Here is a 22255-nt window from a genome sequence, read left to right as displayed (position 1 = left end):
GATGGAGCCTTGTGCTCTTTCTCTTATTTTTGTAGCCTTTGCAAGGCAAATAAATCTTTTTTTTTTTTTTTTTTGCCAGAGTAAAGAGAAATAAAATGCTCTTTTATGTACTCATTTGAGGAAAAATATTGCTCAAGTCTCATGGATTGTGCTTTTTTTTTTTTTTAAATCTCTTTCTCATGGATTGTGATTTTTTTCTCTACCTTCTGGACTGATATCCTAGTCACCCCTAGTGGAAATGAGGGATTTTAGAAGTAAATTCTTCTTACTATATTGTTTTTTCTCATGTATGCTCAGAAAGACAGACCATGAAGTCCAAGCTATGCACCTAGCAATTAATTTCCTTGAGTGGGATTAAGGAGATGTAAATGATGATTGGTTTGGTGAAGAGAAGTGTGGAAGCAATTGGTTTGACAATGCACCAGGAAAGAAGCACATTCAGAAAATTCACTGAGCTCTGCTCAGGCTAGAAGGGTAACAATCAAAAGGTGGTCTGCAGTCCGTGGACTTGACACAAAAGGCACAGAAATCAGCTCTTCAGCAACCTATCAACCAGAGCATCAGCCCTTCCCCCAAAGTGTCAGGGATGTTTGCTGTCAATCAATAATGCTAACAGATTTTGTTCCTGGCAAAGTTTATCAGCTGTGCTTATCTCTAGTCTCTTTTCTCAAGCCCCATTTCCTCCCTTTGCCTGTGGCTATTCTAGTTGCAAATGTGAATTATTGGAAGAGAAAAGAAGGAGAAAGAAGGAGGCCCACTTTCCGTAACTCAGCTGTAAAACCAGCAGCTCTGAAAGACTCTTCACTTTAGGTTTTGATTCTGATGAAATAGTGGCTATGAATTTTATTTTATTGTACAGCATTTACTGCTGTTGATTTAGCATTTGAAAATTGGACTGAAATGCTGTCTAGTTTCACTCTTGCCTTCTATCAAAAAGTTTTGATGCACAAACTGGTTATTCCATAACTTCTCAGCCCTACTCACTGTCACCTCCTGCAAGTGTAATGTATGAAAAAGAACAGTTGGTGCCCTTTCCACTTTTCTCTAGTGACAAAGACAAAAGAAGCTGTACCACTGCATGCCTAGCCTCCTCTTCTTTCAGTGGAAACCAGCATTTAATTTCTAGAGCTTGAAGGAGAGGAAAGCTTCAAGGAAGATTCTTCCTTTATATCTGAGAATCCTGTTGCTATCAATAAATCATTCAGGCGGCTATTATAATCCAGAACAATAAACTGGCATCACTCCTGAACACAAAAGCATGTGTGAAAGACTGGCAGAACAAAAGCAATAAAGGAGTCATTAAAACACCTAGAAGATAAAGTGCTTTAAAATATCTCCCCAAATTTCCTTGTGGCAAGAGAGTGATTGGACCATAAATCAAAACTATTCTTCTTTAGGGAAAATTTAAGGAAAAGTTAGTGAGTTTTGTAGCTATTCTCATCTAAAGAAAAACTGCAGGTTTTACAGTAATGGGAAAAAGCAGACAGCTAACAGATTTCTGCCCCTGATTATTTCAAATGCACTCCTCTTTCCTTCCAGCAACAATAGTAAGCCTTGTTTTTAACAGAAGCAACACAAACAGAATACACCAGTAATGACAGCTTTCATTTGATTCACTTTTAGCTTTTCCTATGTTTCATTTACATTGGTTGAAACTAAAACAGTGAATTGGGTTGGAGGGATAAATTGTTTCTATTTTAAAAAATAACATTGACCAGCACATAGAAAAATATTCATGTTATAAAGGATTTGTACAGCATCACAAAAAAACAATGGTTATTCACAGCCAATAACTCTGGTCCATTAAGTGCTACTTAGTGAAAATACACAAAAAACAAAGACTGTGCAGCAAGTGTTTGTTTTGAAGTCTACATAAAAATCTATACTCTTCATTGCATTATGAAATTCTGAAATCTACCAGCTTCCACATTGTCTCTTGCCTCTGTATCAACTTCATCGAAACGTGTCTGTTGTTTGCAATAAACAGTGGGATGAAAGAGCCTGTAATAAACAACAAGAAAAATAATACCTAACACCAGACTGAGAATAGTTAAGATGCCCACAATTGTAAAATGTATTTCCTTGACAACAGAGGGTTTCCAAACCCAATATACAAGCAAAATGCCTACAGTTACAAGTGTGTGAGTAGCATAATAAACAGAAATGGGAACTTTTGTTTTTCTCCCCTTTATGTTAAAAAAGGTAAAAAGTAGGATGATTCCAACAACAGTTCTGTACAGATATTCCATCTCCTTAGACTTGCAAAATGTTGTGTGTTGTTTCAAAGTCCAGGCAAAGCCACAGCTCCAAAGAAGTATCAGCAGAATTACAGAACTTCTAGCACTTAGTAGAGTGACCAGTGAAATACTGAGTATCCAAGAAGTGATGGTAAGCAATTTATAGAAGAGATACACCAACTTGGAAAGTACATGAAATCTGTCTTTATCAGGCAGAGATTTTCGTAATGATATCTGATAATCAACCGTTGAAAAGGAGATACCACAGAAAGACATAATAATGGCGGCATCTAAACAAAACAAAAGGATAACTGTTAGACCTAATAAATATATTTATTTTACATTACAATTTTTGACATTTTGGACAAGTTCAGGCTTTGTTTGCGCTTTCCTTGTACCTACTTGATATTTCCTCCATGTTCCTGAACAAGTCACCTTAATTTTAAGGCTCAGTTTAGTTACCTAAATCTAGGCATCTATTGCCATTTGGGATCTCTTGCTGTTGCTGTTTTCACCAAAGTTGTGTACATGGGTGACTTAGAACCTCCCAAGGTGTTGCAAAAAAAGACCATGAAATCATAGGTTTCAGAAACTGATATTGAGGCTGGGATGTTTATAATGTAGGTACCTATAACTGAGACTTGACCCTTCACATGGTCATATTTAAGATGAGGTTCATCTAACCATTGTATCTGAGTACTTATCAACTCCATGAAAAAACACTAGACAACGATGTAGGTTTCTCCATTTGGTTAGATAAAATCCAGCCGTGAGCAGGTCAATGTCTTGCCCATACTGCTGCTAGTTTCAGAGCTGAAAATAGTGTACCTGCTCTCTTGCTTCTGAGAGTTAAACCAATATCTCTTCCTCATATGGCATTCTGCAGTGCTGGCATATCCTTTTTTTTATGACTCTGTCCCTTACCTGTAAAGTGTGGATGAGGGTAGTGACCAAGTCACAGGGCTGCTCTTGATACATTACCAATTTCAAGATGTCCAGTTAGCCATTTTAAAAGAACTGTAATTATGTGCACACTAATGGTTCCGAAATGCATACGCTAATGACATTCAACAGCTTATTCTCAAATGATGTACCATGCTTATATTAATGACTTGGTACAGTGAAACCTTCTTCCCATGAATTTAGCAGAATGGATCATCTACTAGACAGAAATTATAACTAGATGCAAAGCAATTATACAACACAGTGTGTGTTTTCCAAGGTACATTTAAATTTTTATACAATAACATGAGCTATATTTTTTGGTAAAAGACTCAACTTTCAAATCATAGAGAAAGAAAGACTCACATTGAGAGAAATTATGGTTGTTGTGTTCCATGAGTACATAAATCTGGACAAAAAGCTGTGGTGTGGTCTCCAGAAAAGTCTTGAATATCCTGAGCATGTTAATATCAGTCATTACATCAATGGCTTGTTTTTGAATGAAGTTGGGATGGTCTGTTTCTGATACATCTCCACTGCTCTTTTGTTTAAATGCGGCTTGGCAGCCATACTTCAAAGCAAACCAATACCTATTAAAAAGAGAGACTTGATTAGGCAGTGTTTTTTGAAAGTACGACTCTATAAAGTTATATAGGCTAACAAAGACTTTTCCCATTTCATTTTCATTCAATTTTTTTCTTTGAATGTAGTCCAGCACCTTCTGCTAAGATAAAATCTAGTCTGGTATCTGTCTGGTATCAGTGATATCAGATAATCGTTTATGCCCACTGATACTGATGCAATGTAAAAACTACTAGAAGAGAATGAGACTTCCCTGAATAAAGATTACAAGTGTTATTTTGTTAGTTTTTTATTTCTTGAAAGGTAACACATTTCTGAAAATTCCCTCAGCATCTCTTCTCAGTCTCTATGAGATACTCATTTACCTTTTTTCTATCCTTTTAAGGGAATTAGTGAATATCCAGCTGTGAATATCCAACTCCATATAAGACTATAACCCCCAAGGATAGCAACTGATGAACTGCAAACATACAACAGGATTTTTGAAAAAAAAAAGTCACTCAAATGTTCTTTTCTAAATACTCAGGAAGACTTTAATTTCAGAACATTTATTTCAAGACACAGATCTCCTGGGACTACAGATTCTTTTATCTGAGTAATTTTACAAGAACAAGCTATTTCCCTTAGCAAATGAGCGCACCTGAATGACTTTTAGAACAGTTATGGTTTATTTTCAATTAAGACTAAATTAAAATTTCCTCTAAAAGAGCAGAAAATGTGAAGATACACAGAATTAGTTAGTGAGTTGGCTGTGATGCATTATGTCTAGTAAAGAACTTTTTCTGATCAGGATGTCTCTAATGCCATGCTTAGAGATAAATAATCTCTAGCTTTTATTCCCATTTTCAAGGCCTTTGCTTCAGGCCTGAAGGAGGACATAGCACCTCACAAGGAAGAGAACAAATAAGTTTTAATCAAAAACCATTTTGATAGCTAAGAGAGGAACCAGCTTTTGTTCATGGTAATTTTTACAAGCCTTGTTTAGGAAAACAGGACCAGAACTACAGCTGCTGCAAATTATGGTATTTCTACTGTCCCTCATGGACTCACACACACACTAAGCCATGGGGAATTCTGTGGTTCATTGCACTAGTGCTTTGGAAACCAAGGGCAGTATGTAATGCTCTGTCTATAGTAGATGAAATTGAGGCAACTCCACAGGAACAGATTCTCACAGCTAACGAACTCTTGCCAGCTGAACTGTTCTCATCCTGAAGCAAAGCAACGCTTGCTCTCTTCTGCCAGTTACCTCATTTCAAGTGGTTAGTAGCACTGGCTGTGAAGGTTGTAGACTAGACCTCGTAACTGAAGCACTGTAATAGTCACTGCCATTGCTAGTAATAGGACATAAGCTTTGTACTGACTTTGCAAGGCCTCAGGACTCATGTTTGTCAGGCTTGTTCTGTTTGAAGTTTTCTTGACTTGCCTGCAATTTTGTTTTTCTTATTTTAGCTACACCAAGCTTGGTTTAGCTTGTATTTTTCACAGGAAATTACTACTACTAATAATAATAATAATAATTAATAATAATAATAATAATAAATCTAATAGAACAGTTGGCTCTTTTGTTTGTTTTTGTGTGGTCCAGTCATGCTTTTATATGGGTTACAGTTACAAGCAGATACTCTATCTTGAATGATATATACATTACTAACATGATGACATGGAATCATGGAATCATTAAGGTTGGAAAAGACCCCCAAGATCATCTAGTCCAATCATCCCCCTACCACCAATAGACATGTCAGAGTACAGGCAAGTATAGAGAGTGGAGTAATATAGAGAAATATAATTCTGGTTTGATAGCAGAGGCCCTGAGATGCAGTGCAGAATAGTAATGCATAGCATGGCTTGGCATTGGAGACAACAAGGCTGTAAACTACTCATTAAAGCTCACATTCTGAAGTGCTGACCTAGTGACAGATGAAAGTGGTTTTAGGGGTAAAAAAGACAGCAACAGCATCTAACATGAGTAAAAGGAACCATAGGTACTAAATTTTGATGCATAATAAGCTGCAGATAAATTAAGAGAAAGCAAAGTCCAAATGCAAATATCCAAAAAAGTCCCAGAGTCCTAGCGTGAAGAAGCCATCAACATGAACCTCATATTCCTTCCAACAAGACTCCAGAAACTGATAACTGTAACGCCCCCTTACACCAGAATGAAACTGCTGAGCTCAGAGGAGCAGAGGACAGGTGAGCAAAACAACAGGAAAGGGAATAGGAAGCAAGAAATATGTATAACAACTCTAAATGGATTACTACTACTGAAACTTTTTATGCATAGAAGCATTTTTTCATATCTAGTAATAAATGGATGCAGACTAATAATGATTCTTGGAATAAACTACGGAGATTTTAATTATATAATAATTTATTGGCTTTACAAGTAATATATTTGCCCATAAATAGAGTTTTGAGCCTAACAGCCTTCAGACATCACTTTCAACCTTATTTCTGCCTTTGCATTTCCCAGATCACTTGAGCTTTTAATATTCTTCTCCAATGAACCCATTTGGGCTACATCCAACAACAAAAGCCATCCTTCCTCAAGAAAATTCACTGTTATTCAGCCAACTTTTCTAACATCATAAACATTGCTAAAGGTCTTCCCTCTTGACAGAAGAATTTAGTCATCTAGATTATGAAGACTGCATCATTCATTAGGATTTGTTTTTAGGAGAAATCAAGCAGAACATCACAGACCATCACTAAGTTATCTCACACATTTATGCAAGTCTGCAAACATGCAGGCTGAGAAAGTCAAGGCCCTATGCCCTTAGCCTGGCCCCTACTTCCATTCCTTGAGGCTGCATCCTAGATGACTTCAAGATTCATGCTAAAGTGCTGTAGATTCCCAATTCCCTGGTTGTTCACAGGAAAATATACACTATGAATCCCATGAAACCTGTGCAGTTGCATTTCCTTTATATAGAAAACTGTGCGCAGGAGATCATTTGACACCCCGATCTCATCCCAATTTGGCACTGAAACACAGTCCCCTTTGCTTACTGCTCGGACAGTAAGCTCAGCTCGGTACCTCAGTATTGAGTACTCAGTACCTCAGCTTCCTGGAGAAGCTCAGACAGATTCCTGGTTCCTCCAGATGTTAGAAGTTTAACACCTTCATCATCTTTAAAGACCAAATCCCTTGACCCCAAGGGACACGGTGACAGGGGCCTTTCTGCTGCTACAAGTGAAAGAGTCAGGATTTGCAGGTCCTGGGTTAAGTGCATACTAGAGGAATCATGATTTATTTCCTGGAATATTAAGCGTGTTATATGTAAAAGCGAGAATGTCCAGGCTTGCAACCTGGAAGCATCAGCAGAAGGCGTGGGGCAGTTATGCCACTACTGAGGAGCCTTAGAGGAAGATCTTTTGTCCTTCTCCTAACAGAGACTCTACAGACTGCAGCCCTGACACTCAGGCTGCACACTGATTCCGTGAGCTGGCTCTAAATCCATTATTTACTCCCAAAGGAAACTGTTTTCTAGTTTTATGCTTTTGTGTATTTATTTTACTGTTTTCTGAGTAATCTCCCATAAGCAAAGAACTAAACTGCTTGGCAAGCCATCTATAGCTTTTTCAGTTTATAAAACAATTAGGATACCAAAGCATCTGGTTCTTGCATTGGAGATGTAAACATCTGGAGAGTTTATAATGTTTTCAAGAAAAAACAGTTGGGTAGACCAATCTGTTAGTTGTCCGTGGACTCATTCACCAGAGCCTGTGTTTGGCCAAGCAGCAAGAAGTGGAAACCAGCTGCATAAATTTTGAGCTGCAGAGCTCACAGCTGAGAGAGCAAATGATATGAAAGGCAAAGAGCAGACACATTGTAAAAGGAATATTTCAGTTGGATGCACACCTGAAATCACCTGTCAGTTTTCAGAAGTGTATTCCTTCTAAGCCTAGCATGGTATACTAGGTTTCTATTGTTATAAGAAGGTATTCTATAGTATTTTTCACTAGCAGTAGTTACTTTGGTTAGTCTGCTTCTGACTGAATATTGTATAAAATACATTATTTTTTCTATAAAAGTCCAAATATTTCCATGGCTTTTTAACTACTTAAGCAAGACGGTATTCCCTGAGCTCCACATATCTCTGTTACTCACTATAGTTCATTGTGACAGATCTTTCATTTTATAAGGATATTTTGAGCTTATATTCCCATACCCAACTGCCCATTTGGTACGCAATATTTTAGGAAGGACCTATAGTCAACTTTTAGGCTTAGCATTGGACTAGTGCATTCAAAGCCACAGGAAGAGTTCATTTTGTACTAAGGGACAGGTCAGGCTTCAATATTCTCCATTTTTCATGACCACAGCTCACCTAAACACTGCACCTGCCCTGAACCCATCATCACTTTATTCCTACATTAATATATCTATTGCCATAGTAGCGTTTTGTTCCAATATTCACAAATTGGAAAAAAAAAAAGTAAAAAAAAGTTGTTAAAACTATTTCAACTGGAATAAAAAATGTATTAATTAAAAATATTTGATTGATTACATACTTTAGATAGAGGTGTGTCTTCAACTCAGGGTGAGATGGGTATGGTTGTGTGTCAATAGTACAGACAGATATAGGGTTGCCATTTACTTTTCCCTCTCTAAACTCATTAAAGACTTTTTTCATTTATTAAATATACAAACTACTTGGAAGACAAAAGAACGAAAAATGATTTCTTTACAACTCTAATTGTCATATGCAAACAGTAAAGAATTATCAGTGTTTCTAAATATCATATTCACTTTGATAGGGGAAAGAAAAAAAAATAAAAAGTTTCCTGCCCTTGTAGTGTTGCTTTGTGGAGAACAGATGTTAGGACTCCTTGTTATAAACACTCATTTAAGCACAGATCAGGCATCTCTGTTCTTGAGCTGCTGCTACAGTTTCCTCATCATTTCTTAAGGGATGAAGTTTCCTTGTATTCTCCTGTAACATTAGGAAGGCTTAGGCTCTCTAAATGTGACAGGAAATTCACAAATGTGACAGCTACTTGCTTTTGTTATTTCATGGCTTCAAACACCACGGGCAAGCTGTCTTGCCAGTGCTTCCATGTCACCTGCTTCCTCTTAAAATTTCCACTGCAGTCCCTGTACTACGGTACACATCCCATCTCACCAAACTGCGCTGATGAGGATTTGGGTGCCGGTTGGAAAGTCATAGTTCCATGGAAGGAGAGAGTGAGAGAGACCTGGCAGCAACAATTGTCCCTTCTGAATTCTGGTCAGGCAGTCACAGTTCGCAGAACTATATAAATCCTTAATCAAAGGAAATTTCTTCTCTGCTGCACATTAAACCTAATCTAAGTATCAAAAGGCTTGGATTAAGTCCAGGAAACTGATGTGACTATGTCAATACCTCAGGGCAGAAAAGTTTTGTTAAGAAAAAGTGAGCAAGTACATATTACTCTATGACTTCTAACTCACTTAAGTAGCATTACAAACCTTCCACTTTAATTAATTCTGTACCTCACTGACGACTTATCTTAAATACCTTCCTAATTACTTTGTCTTGGGGATCTTCTTGTTGTACACAACATTGCTGGAGGCACATTACCAGCTTCAGTCTTCGTTTTTGATCCACTCTTAATTTGGGTGTGGTTTACCACATGCTAAAGCTGTACAAATATAACTGGACAGTATCTATCTCGACTACATTTTTCTCATCACTTTTATTTTTTTCTTTTTTATTTTTTTTTATGTCATGGAATAATACGTTTAACAGAGCACTTGCATTTGCTCTGATGTCTCATGTATTTAGAATTCATCTTTAAAAATATGCAAAAAAAATCTTTTTCATCTGCTTCTTTTTAAAGGAGTAGGGCATCTTGATCCTTTCTTTAAGCATCAAAAGGCACAATAGCAACTTTCACTATCACAACAGTAGCTGCCTCTATGGTCTGCTATTCTGACAGAGAAGTTTATTACTTGCTAAAATTTAGTCTTCCTCAAGTGTTCTTGACTGATGTTGCAAACTTCTACAAGTCAGTGAATTCATACGGGCCACATGAAAATGTTCCTTTTTTCCACATTCACTGACTGCGTTATCTTCTTAACGTCAGTTGTTATGCTGCAGCCTGTTCTTAACTCTACTGACATCTGTAAGACCCATCTAAATGGGTCACGATTAAAATAAATTTAGTCAGCATGGCTAATATATACTTTAACACCTAAATTTTGTCTTTAAAAGCTACTTTCAGAGAATAACATTTCATATAAAACATAGCTATTATATATGGAATAATTTAAAATTTTCTTTTTATTTATATAATATTATGTATTATTTATAATATTTCTATATTTTATGTGTATATGTATTATGTTCATATATGTATGCACATGTGATTTCAATATTTATTACTTAGCACTGACAGTGTGATTACAAAACCGGAAGAAAGGAAAGGAGGAAGGGAGGGAGGGAGGAAGGAAGCTTGGAAGGAAAGAGCGAGTTTGGTAAGGTGTATTCACATCTTCCAATTTCAGGCATTCTAAGTTCTCTGGCTGAGTCAGTATTTACTGGTTAGGTCCCTGCTTCCCTCTTTGGTGGCTGGGGAAGATGACAACCTGGGGAAGTTCACCTTAATAATTGTGACCTGACTTCTGACAATATCTGTTTTGACTGTATTGACTATAGAAATAAACCTGGGAGACCCATTGTCTAAATTTTCTGGATGACCAAGAAGGAGGGCAGGAAGGAAGTGCACATGAATACACCTAAGAAAACAAATGTTATATACTTCCTATTGAAGTATATAACAGCAGATGATCAGCTACAAGCAGAGGTGTCAGCTTGCTGTTATCAGCTTATACTTTACTGTATGCATTATCACACTGATGAATTTTGAGGAGTGGCTCAAAGAGTTTTGTAATTTCTATATATCAAATTGGATTTTTTTTTCCAACTGTAAGCAGAAGCACAGGAGAAAACATTATTTGTGCAATAGAGAACAGGTGACCAAGATGGCTACACTGACTCTGCAAAGGGCAAAATTACATTTACTAGATAACAAGCCACTAAGAGAAGATGGGGTTAATTGTGGGAAGGACATTTTGGAAATTATAGAAATTCATGGTAAGATGTATTCATTGGAAAGTGTAAGAATTAATCTATTAAAAATGTGTGTGTAGAGGTAGTATTTTGAACAGATGCAGCTTTTTAGTCAAGATTACATAACCAAGAGTTGCAGATGATCAGAATTTGGATCTGAATCCTAAAATTTCGCGTTTAAAGGAGAGGTCTTAAAGATAGGCACAAATCAGCAGGAGATTTTAGGGGAAACCTGGGTGTGTTAACACCAAGCCAGAATTACAGTCTGATACAGATTACAGAGAATGATGTCATGGTAGAGAAAGAGGAAGAAGGGAGGCTTACCATATGACACTGTAGTTTCTGGCTTAACATTTATCATCAGTTATCAGAAACTGAGGTCAGGGCTTGAATTTTCTTTGTAAGAAAAAAATCTCAGAGGGGCAGCTTTGTAAGCTGCAACATAAGGATGGCACTCCCAGCCAAACCTGAAGATGACAAGACTTGGAGGTGGACAAAAAGGAGCAGGCCACAGTGGGCCCAGAGATATCCCCTCTAAAAGGCAGAATATGGTAGTGTCCCTGTGGCTGGGTCTTTATAAACATCACTTGAACCAACCTATGTCCATGGATTTGAATATAAAACCATTCGTGAAAGTGAACAGAGATTTTTTTTTTCCTTCAAAATATTGTATTTTAAGATTTTCTACTGCCTGACATCAGAAAGATAAAACCTGGCAGTAAATACTCCTCTGTGAAGTCTAAGACTTTAGAATTGTAAGAGGAGTAGCAGAAAAGCAAAGCTGTTGGACAAAAGGAAAAAAATATATATATTTTATATAAAAAGTTAATTTTTAAAGTTAAAGTTAATTTTAAAGTTAAAACTTTATATATAAAGTTTTATATATAAAGTTAATTGTTGTATGTAGAAACTTCATCATTTTCCTTAATCCATGATAATATAAGATGAATTAAATATGTATACTAGAGGATTTTTTACATTGGCATAAATATAGGAAGTTAAAAGAGGCATTTTAAATAAGCATTTTATTAAATGCCTCCGAGGAGTCTATATCTGCTCAGGTTTATTGAATGTTACTTACACAAAATAATGAAAATTCAGGTCCTTAGGACTTTTTATCAAAATCTTTCAAATCAGTTTTACAATAAAAGTAAAATCTTAGCAAAAATGATCTCTATAATGATAATTTTACAGTAACACCACCACAGAAGCTAAAGAAAGAATGTTAAACATATGGTATCTTAAACTACTCCTGGACATACACCTGTCAGGAAACAAAGGTGCCTGTCACCATTAATTCAGTCCCTGCAGTAAGTATTCTTACTTAGTATTGAACTATTCATTTCTTTCCCAAATTCTGGTGGTTTTCTAAGTTTTATTAGACTTTTGAATTCACATATTACCTCTTACTTCAGCTATGTAACTTACTCCAGCTAATGTAACCACACAAATTATCTTCCTAACATCACTTTAAAAACCTACATTTCTTTATCAGGTACAAGAGTATTCCTCTGTAAAGAAATCTTATTAAAATATGACCTATCAAAAGGCTGATGAATCAAATAGAATATTATTAATAGGTCAAATGAAAAAGAAAAAAATCTACATTACCATCAAAACCTGGCATAATTTACCCCTGGCATAAGCAGACAAAATTCACTCACTTATGTGGAGTAGTTATTGTTAATACCAGCAGTGTCCCTGAAGCCATATTAACATCATAACCTGGCACTGGAATTTCTTAGTAAACTGGCCAAAAGCAGTATGATTTCTCATTTTAAAATAAAATAAAATAAAATAAAATAAAATAAAATAAAATAAAATAAAATAAAATAATAAAGTGCTTACCTTATAAAAATTCCACAGTGAAAGAAATGAACCAGAAAAATCCATTTGAGCTTCTCAGGATCAGGACCTTCACAGTCATTTTTAAACCACTGATAACTGAATATCTGAGTTACTAGTGATGAAAGACATCTAAAACTGATTATCAATATAGCCCAAGTATATTGTCCCTGATAGAAATATTTACTGGCTACCCAGAGATCCACTCCAATATCAACTACATAAATTATAATTCCACCAACTAAAAAAATAAAATTCTCCTTGGTATATTTCATCATGTGTTAGATTGTTGCTGTTGTCATTCTGTCCTCATTTCACGCGAAGAAAGTCGGATTAAATCTAAATGCTTTCTTACAACAGAGTCTTCTTCCTGGTGGTAACACCTGTTCATTGTCCTTTACGAAAAAAAAAAAAAAAGTTGCATATTTTTATCATGGAAAGATGAATAAAAACAAAAGGACTTCCATTTTTCTGTGTTCTTGATTTAAATATTAAACTAACTTCATTGACGCATCTCTATTCTGGAAAATAATTAAATTGTCTTTTAAACTGGTGCAGTCATTCTTCATTATGGGTTCCCAAACCTAAGAAGAAAAAGGAAGATCATCAGTAATAATAATATATTTTTAAATTATCATACAGCAATTTTCATGACCATTGAAACAAAACGCAGAATGTACTGAGACATCTGTGAAGAATCAGTGCCGGAGAAGCTGTACCTCTGAACCTCCTGAGGGCGGTCCCTCTCCCAACCATGGCGATTCTTCTCCTTCTCAAGAAGCCACTGAGACAATTTTGAACAGTAGCAAGATACTAAGAAACAAGCTTACCTCTACTAGTTTTTTAAAACCAATTTATGGGGGGGAAAAAAAAAAAAAAGTGACTCCTTCTGAGAACTTTAACTTCTGAGTGACTCCCTCACTGTGCACAAAAGGCTGAGGGAACTCCTGTCTTGCGTACACACCACTGTATCAGAGTATGCGTCATTAGGTCACTTTCAGCTGGGTTACTGGGCTTGTGTGCATACCTCTTGTCGTTTTACTTTCCGAGTTTGTTTGTCCCAATGCAGCAATGCAGTGCTGAATTGGATTGCAGTTCTCCTGCTAAAGAGACTTGGAAGGACTCAGGCCTGCTGCAGTCTACACCTCTTTGATAAACATCTCCCAAGCTGTGTGAGTAGTAGCTACACACAGATAACCTAATCACACTAGCTGCTGCAGATGGAATTTGTTCACAGTCCAAACTATGTTTAGATTGCCTAACATAGTAAGGGTCCTTTTCAGACCTGTGATATTTGGCGGGTGCTACAATGAAGTACATCTTTGTCTCGTTCAGTTCCACCGTTGCTAAGCTGTGAACATTAGAACCACACCATCCACTGTTTTGTTTGCATTTCTGAGGAAAAATTCTGCTGGCAGCAATCCCAAAGAATGACATGGAGGACATGCCAAAGCACCAGGTTTGGGGTGCCGCCTCCACCAAAGAGCATCAGGCAGTACCCTGAGAACAGCTGCGCCCAGGCAGACAGGGCAGGGCGGGCAGGGGCAGGCCTCGTGGAGTTTTGTTAGTTCAGGCACTCTGCCCCTGAAGAATGAAATGACACAATCAGTTAATATCACGCGGACCTTCGGAAACGTAACGACTATTCTAAGCTTCTGTTGACTGGGCTTGTCTACACTCTGAACAAGGTACAAATGCAAAAAGGGAACCTAAGCTCTTGATTTCCTAAAGAAGACAGTAAGGACACTACAGCCTAAATAGGTGCTAGGTCTCTAAACATTATATTTCCTACTTAGTTTTCATGTCCTGGCCCAGAAGAGGTCAGTCAGGTCAGGTGATATCACAGCTGGAATCCTTTCATTGTCCTCTCCTATCCTCTCAAAAAATAAAGCAAAACAAACAACAACAACAACAACAACAACAACACTAGTCTTTTTCAAATCACTAATGCAACTTACAGTCAGATTCTGGGAACTGAACTTCAGCATAAACTGAACTTTGTCTTTATGAATGTTTCTTAATCTGCAAACTTGCGTATGAATCAGCCTACAAGTTGATAAGCAGTGTTCTTTCAAGAAAATTCCAAAGAAAACTATTTACTCCACGTAAGAACATGTCATTCTGCAACTTGATATACCACCTTTTTGCCTTTTTGTGACAAGAACATTATGAATGGTTTTTAGAACGGATTCAAAAAAAAAAAAAAAAGCCTTGATTCACTATTTGACTGTTGTAGAAAACACAACAGTAAAAGGTAAGTCAATGACTGGATTCAAACACTATAAGGTTCATATTTAATAAGTAATACTGTACTGGACATTGAGTGGCAGAAAATAGCCTCTAATTTTGAACCTGGCATGAATAACTAGGGTAATTGGATTTCTCTGTCTTTACAACCTCCCTATGCTTCTGTGACTGAACACTTCGCAAACAGGAGTTATCTTATTGCCTTATTACCCCTAATGAGAATGGAAGTTTTACGGGCTCCATCCAGATGCTGAAACAACTGCATGGAGAGTAGCTGGGAGCCAGGTGATTTCTACCTCTGACACACAACCTGTCCAAGCAGCTGCCGTGCCGTCTGTCTCCAGTCGTGTCTGGTGGCACAGAAAGCCATCAGGTAAGCTGAGACTTATACAGAGACTCGCAAATCTGTATCCCCCAAAGTGCAGTCCAATGTCTTAATTCCAAGACCAAACACAAATGCCCGTTCACAGGTGCATATGAAATCTCTGTTAAAGATCTCAGCCCCTAATATCCCCTACATTTTGTCCATGACATCACTTCAAAGAGCAGCATGGTCTCATGCACCAGGTGGGGTACAATTAAGTGCTACTGGAGAGAACGCCTTGTATCATTGTATCATTCACAGTTATCTGGTCCCGTCTTATAAAACATACGATATCTCACATGACAGGACTGAGAAAGGTATATTGTCTGTAAGCCGACATAAATATAAGCATGTTCTAAAAACTAAAATAATTTTACAGAATCAGTTTGTGGTAAAGCAGAATCAACAAAATGTTATTAACTAGACTTACCATTCTCATGATCCTTTTCAAACACTATTACAAAATGTAGACTTACCTTAATACTGGCCCTGGATAAGTAGATTTTTTACTTTAAAAACTGTAGATTTGTATATTCACAGGTTTTCCATCCACACTTTTATACGACTTGCAATCCAAGAAAAGTTTAAGGGCTATTGACATAACACAAACAGAAACTAAAACGATATGCAAACCATGTGACACAGTTAATGATTTGCTACCTGTCAAGAACTTTTATTCTTTTGAATATATTATAAAAATTCTATTCTAAAAGGTAGGTTTAGAAGTCCCTGTCTATGTTTGATGCATTATAAAATTTTCTTCAATAAATTTATTTCACTCCTTATTCCTTAGAGGGAAAAAAATTAAACAATGTACCACTATCCTCCTGTGTGTATATATATATGTATGTGTGTGCGCGTGTATGCATGTTCAAACTTAAAAATTAGTTTGTTACACCTCTTGAGCAAAAGCCAATACATATTTATGGAACCTTATAGGCATATATGTGTGTCTTTATATGTATATGTTTATATATGTATGTATATAAATATTTGTACATACATTTATGTATCTCAAAGCCTTATGGAAAAAAATAGCTATAGTTAAAAGATATATTAAAATACACCTTAAAATATTTTTGAAAAGCTTTTTTGTGCAATGATATGTGAAGAGACTGCATGTGTCCAGGGACAAGTGATTAAAATTGTTTTCCTCTGGTAAAACTGCAGGTGTTTGCAAGAGTCTGTTCCAGCTGTGCTATCGTTTCTCAACACAACTTTCCTGCTACTGAGAAAATCCAGAGCATGTTTAAAAGAGCTGCAGGGTATGATGAGCAGGGGTTGGGATTAAGCCTCTCTGACTGTGCTGCATGGGATGATACAAGCCCTCAGCAAGAGCAGTCTATAGCTCTTCTAGATCTTAGGACAGGAGATATAATCCTATTAGTGTCTTCATAGGAAACATAAGATCATCTCTTGTCCTGTTTTGTACTCCCTCCTCTATATAGATTAGAAACATCCTAGTCCTAAGTGGTTTTTGCAGTGCCTGAAATTTATTACAATTTTCAGGTCAGCACTTTAAGAATGGAACCTGTGGATCGAGAAATTTTTCTAAAGCTAAAAAAAAAAAAAACAGTGGCTGAACCCTAAGCAGTACAGCAAAATTCCTGGTTCAATTGTGGGACGATGCATTATCCATAACTGCCTTCTGAAAAACTGTTCATATACATATGTATATAAATATTGTATGTACATTTATGTAGCTCAAAGATTTATGACAAAAAATAAAATAAAATAAAATTACCTGTAGTTAAAAATAAGCCTGGAGAGAAGGGTCACGGGCCAGCAGGAGAGCACCTGAAGAGCAGCACTCCAGCCAGTAAGGCAGCTTCATCAGGGGCCCAACTCAAATATCTCAATGCTAATGCACATAGCACAGGGAATAAACAAGAGGAGTTAGAAATGTACGCATGCCTGCAGGGCTATGGCCTCATTGGTATCGTGGAGATGTGGCGGGATGGTTCCCATGACTGGAGTGCTGGAATGGAAGGATATAAGCTCTTTAGGATGGACAGACAGGGGAGAGGTGGAGGCGCATCACCCTCTGTGTCAGTGAGCAGCTGGAGTGCATGGAGCTCTGCCTGCGGATGGACGAGGAGCTGACAGAGAGCTGATGGGTCAGGAGTAAAGGGAGGGCAGGGACAAGTGACATTACAGTGGGGTCTGATACAGGCCACCTGACCGGGAAGACCAAGCAGATGAGGTCCTCTATAGGCAGATAGAAACAGAAGAAAAATAAACTACAATATAATAGTATATATAATAACAATAACAATATAATTCTGTGGTAGAATTTACCTTTGGTGGACAATATTTCCTTCAACATTGGACTAAGCTTTTCCAGCAAATTGAAAGTCAAAATATGATGCCAGCATAAACCCATGTAATCTTTCCCAAAAAAATACAGTGATACATCACACCCATTTCTTGTATTCCCCCTGGCCTTGCATAAAAAACACCGGAAGGCAGTGGACCACTGTTCTTCGTAACCTTCACTTCACTGGGAGCTCAATCGATGAGACTATAAAAGTAGCTGCAGACAAGACAAGGCTGTGGCAACCCGTCTGTGGACTACACTACCTACATTTAGCAGTTTTTACCAAGACCACCCTTCTCTATGAGTCTGGGACAGATGTGAAGAGCAGGTGACCTCCAGTAAACATAGATTTCTTTTAAAGTCTGAAAAATGTCCAGTGATCTAAGTCAATTATTACTATCATTCTTTTAAGTATGAAAGGATTTTTGGTCATCTGAGATATGCATTCTCTCAGAATCATAAAAATATACATAATTTTGTGGCATAGCATTAAATACATTATATAATGAGTTTGTTACGTAGTTGTAAATTCTTATAATTCCAACTCAGCTTTTTAAAATTTGTAAGAGGATTTGCAAGCTGTTTGCCCAAATGGTGACTAAGCTCCTGGGGCTTTAAGGGAAGACGTCTTAAATCAGCCAAGTCACACACTCACTGCTGTGACCTTTGCTATTATTAAATAAATGACACAAACTCTATACTACAGAGAGAGAAAAAGAGAAAGAGGTTTACGCATCTGATCCTTGGACTGCAAATCAAGCAACTCGTGAGCTAAATTACTGCCTGGATGATTTATTTGTTTTCTAGCTATTGAAGAAAGCCATTTAAGAAAGCACATCTCTACATTGTGACAAAGCTCCTATGGTATTCAGTACACATCTTGTTATTTGCTTCTAAATGGAGATGGAAGGACCTTTTTTCTCTGCTTTAATTAGTGTTAACAGGACATCGGATAGTGTATCTTTTGAATGGTTGACTTTTTTTCAGACATCAGAAACTAAGTTCCTCACTAATACTAGCATAGAAATAAACAGGATGAAATGATAACCTGAAACAAACAAACAAACAACAACAACAAAACCAGGATTTCTGGAGATTTGTTGTGTAATTTTCCCTTTACATTTGATATTTAAGCTTTGCAGTCAATGAATGTTTTTGCTGCTGGTATTAATGGATGTTACAGGATTTAATGCATGGCTCGAAAGAGTATATTGGTTGAGGACTTCACTTCAGTATGATAGCTTCCCCTGTTTCTCTATAAGTTACTCCAATATTGTACAATTTATCAGCAGTTTTCTATCACCACTGCTAATTTGTATGCTGCTACAGCAGAACCTTCAGTCACCTGTCCAGTGAACACAAAAGTTGAAACTGTATGGAGTACTTATGCTCTGAGCAGCATTAACATATAGATTTTTAGGAGAATCTCACAGAATTATGGAACAGCTGAGGTTGGAAGGGACCTCTGGAGGCCATCTGGTCCAAACCCCTGCTTGAGCAAGGCCACCCAGAGCAGGTTGCCCAGCACCTGTCCAGGCAGCTTTCGAAGATCTCCAAGGAGGGAGACTCCACAGCCTCTCTGGGCAACTTGTTTCAGTGCTCTGTCTCCCACACAGTAAAGTGCTGCCCTGTGTTCAGAGGGAACCTCCTGTGTTCCAGTTTGTTCCCATTGCCTTTTGTCCTGTTCCTGGGCACCACTGAACAGAACCTGGTCCTCTTTGCACCCTCTCTTCAGTTATCTATACGCATTGCTGAGATCTCCCTGAGCTGCCCCTCCTGCAGACTGAGCAGTCCCAGCTCTCTCAGACTTTCCTCTCACAGGAGAGGTGCTCCAGTCCCTTCATCATCCCCCCTAATAATCTCCAACAAGCCAGCTGGCCACTGGCTTTCTACATCTTCTACACAATGCTGACAGGCAATGTAGGCATCATCTCATGGCCTACATCCCCCCATGCAAAATGTCCTTTGCTTCTATTTGGTTTAAGGTCTTTTTACTTATCTCTACCAGGTATTAAGCATAAAAGCATAGTGAAACTCAAAGAAAAATACTACAAGTACCAAGAAAGAGATACACATCTTCCTAAAAATATGTTTTATAAATAGCAGTGAGGTGTATTAAAATACCAAGAAAATCTACCAACCAAAATTCTTCTCAATAAGACTTTCAGACACCACTGCCTAGGAAGATGATATAACTATCTCAAAAATTGTTCTTTGTACTACTATTCAGTTGATTCAATTACCACAGAATTACATGCTTGTGCTTAGATCTATTAGACTGTGCCACAGCCACAGTGGAAAAGCATTTATTCTCAAGTAGTGTGCCTGAAAGGGGAGAAAGACAAGTGCCAGGACTCAAAGATTTCTTGAGTGCTGAAAATATAAACAGTGGCATTGCGGGATTTCCAAAATTACCATACTGCGTTTTATGTATCTAATCGTTGTAGAAAATTAATCGTACACCAAATAACATATTGTATATCACCAGCAATCTCATTTGAGGTTTATTGAAACACAGCTTTTTATTATACTTTATTTATTCATTTATTTATTTATTCTGGCTAGTCTAACATTATCTGCTTCAGAATATTTTTCCCCTCAAAATTTTATATTAATAGCGTAAAACAACAACTTAACCAAAAGAACAACTTGAGGCAATGCACTCATATTTCTTTGTACCACATTAGAGAGTGTAATAGCAAGACTTTCAGTATGTCCCTATTATCCTCTGTTTTATAAGAAACATCAAACTTTAAACCGGTGAGCTTGTGCAGGAAATGAAGATGACAAACAAGGAACTTGGAATTAATTCTCCAAAGGCACCCACTGCTGCCACCTACAGACGAAACAAATTCAGAGCTCCTACCCAATAATAGAAAATTTATTTTACTACACCATATTAATTAATAGTAGTAAGTATTCCCCAGGCAACAGGTCTACACTTCCCCCCAAAAAATCTATATTAATACAAAAACAAATCTGTGATGCTAAAAATAACTGGTAACTTACTACTTCTCAATTATCAATTATATGTAAAACTTCAGGTAAATCATTTTAGAAATCTTCCTAACATTTTCAGAATTTTCTTAGAAGTAGGAAACCACTGAAATACTCAATTTAGTTTTGCTTAGCTAGTACCTTCATTTAACAGCACAGCAACTGGACTTTACCTAGTGAGTGAAAATGAGTTGAATGTATCACCAAACCAGTATACACATGTGCTGCAAAATCAGCACAATAGAGTACCTCAGGACTGAGTAAGTTCAGGTCTAGTCATGATTTCTTATAAAGCAATAGACTAGGAAGTTATATGGAAGATACTGAAATATTGTGTATAAGGGTGTCTTTTTTATTCTGGTAGCACACAGACACAGAAAAAGGCCTCTTTCCTTCAACATAAAGCATCCTTTTCTGCTGTCTCTATTTCATGATTTGATGAGCCTGAAAAGAAAAAAAATAAAATAAAATAAAATAAAATAAATAAAAGCAACATTTGGTGAGGAATAATTCAGATAAACCAAAGAGCTCGGCTTGAAGGCCTAAAGATAGGGATGTCCAGTATCTGCACTGTGGTTCGGTTGCTGTCTATGGCTTTTCTGATGGCTAGCAATTAACAACTGCAATCAAAGTCCATGCCCAGGAGCAGATATTTTTAATTGCTGCATGATATAGGCCTGCACAACATGCAGTCAGCAAGCCTCTTGTGCAAAGCACAGGGAATCTGTCCTGTTCTGCCCATGCAAATCCTAGGAATGGCCCCAGATCCCAATTATTTTCATATAATGAGAACTTAAGAACCATTTAAGTGAAAAAAAAAAAGTGACCATGAAACACTTTTTTTGTGTGTGTTTTGTATCTTTATTATCACTTTAAAATGTACATTATTTATAGATAATATATTATTTACCTCTACGTGTTTTAACTATTATATTCTAGGTAATATATAGAATCATTTATATGTATAAACAACCAGATAATGTTTGAAAGCAAACCTTGAAATTGGTGACATTGGTAGTAGGGTGATGGTTGGACCAGATGATGGTTGGATCAGATGATCTTGAAGGTCTTTTCCAACCTTAATGATTCTACGATTGTGTGAATATTGTTAAAGGTGCCTATGTTAATATTAGCTGCATTAATTTCAGGTTCATTTTTCTTTATCCTTCTTTTGCAGGTACTTTAAGGAGAGAACACGTGTGCTGGAATGTCTCTAAGAATGCCAGTTGAAAAGCAATTCATCAGGAGCTTCAGAGAAGGCGCTACGTATCTGAATAGGTGAATTGCAGCGTGTGTTGCAGAAGGTTATTTGCAAACATGACATTACTATTTGTATGACAAGGACGAAGTTTCACAGAAACGCCGAATGGCGGAGGTGGGAAGGGACCTCTGGGGGCCATCTGATCCAAACGGCCGGCTCAAGCAGGGCCACCCAGAGCAGGTTGCCCAGCCGCATGTCCCACAGGTGACTTTAGAAGATCTCCAAGGTGCAGACTCCACAACCTCTCCGCTTCCAGAGTCACCACCACGAAGCCAGCGGACGCCGGGCTCCCCTCAGGGCCGTCCCAGGGCCCTGCGGAGGGCGGAGCGCGGGCCGGGAGGCGGTGCAGGGAGCCCAGCGGCTTCCGCCTCGCCGGTGTCGCCGGCCGGGTAGCCTTCGGTGCCC

General features: G+C 37.5%; 1 protein-coding gene across 1 annotated transcript; it reads right to left on the bottom strand.

Annotated features, from left to right (window-relative positions):
- Positions 1 to 1625: 1625 nt before the first annotated feature.
- XKR9 (XK related 9) lies at positions 1626 to 13072 on the bottom strand. Its single transcript, XM_013172475.3, has 3 exons — positions 12668 to 13072; positions 3546 to 3769; positions 1626 to 2527 (listed from the first exon to the last, which is right to left on the bottom strand). Exons 1-3 carry the CDS (start codon positions 12940 to 12942, stop codon positions 1890 to 1892), a joined length of 1137 nt encoding a protein of 378 aa, XP_013027929.3. The 5' UTR covers positions 12943 to 13072; the 3' UTR covers positions 1626 to 1889.
- Between the last annotated feature and the right edge of the window lie 9183 nt (positions 13073 to 22255).

The sequence above is a fragment of the Anser cygnoides genome, chromosome 2 (genome assembly GCF_040182565.1).
Source record: "Anser cygnoides isolate HZ-2024a breed goose chromosome 2, Taihu_goose_T2T_genome, whole genome shotgun sequence".
Lineage (NCBI taxonomy): Eukaryota > Metazoa > Chordata > Aves > Anseriformes > Anatidae > Anser > Anser cygnoides.
This window is presented reverse-complemented; position numbering and strand designations above follow the sequence as displayed.

What these genes read in the sequence shown, in the direction of transcription:
- XKR9 (XM_013172475.3), bottom strand. Translation starts at nt 12,942, where the DNA reads ATGATGAAATATACCAAGGAGAATTTTATTTTTTTAGTTGGTGGAATT. An exon ending in CACTGTGGAATTTTTATAAG is followed by an intron (nt 3,770 to 12,667) that starts GTAAGCACTTTA and finishes TCTTTTTAATAG; the next exon opens with GTATTGGTTTGCTTTGAAGT. An exon ending in CAACCATAATTTCTCTCAAT is followed by an intron (nt 2,528 to 3,545) that starts GTGAGTCTTTCT and finishes TGTTTTGTTTAG; the next exon opens with ATGCCGCCATTATTATGTCT.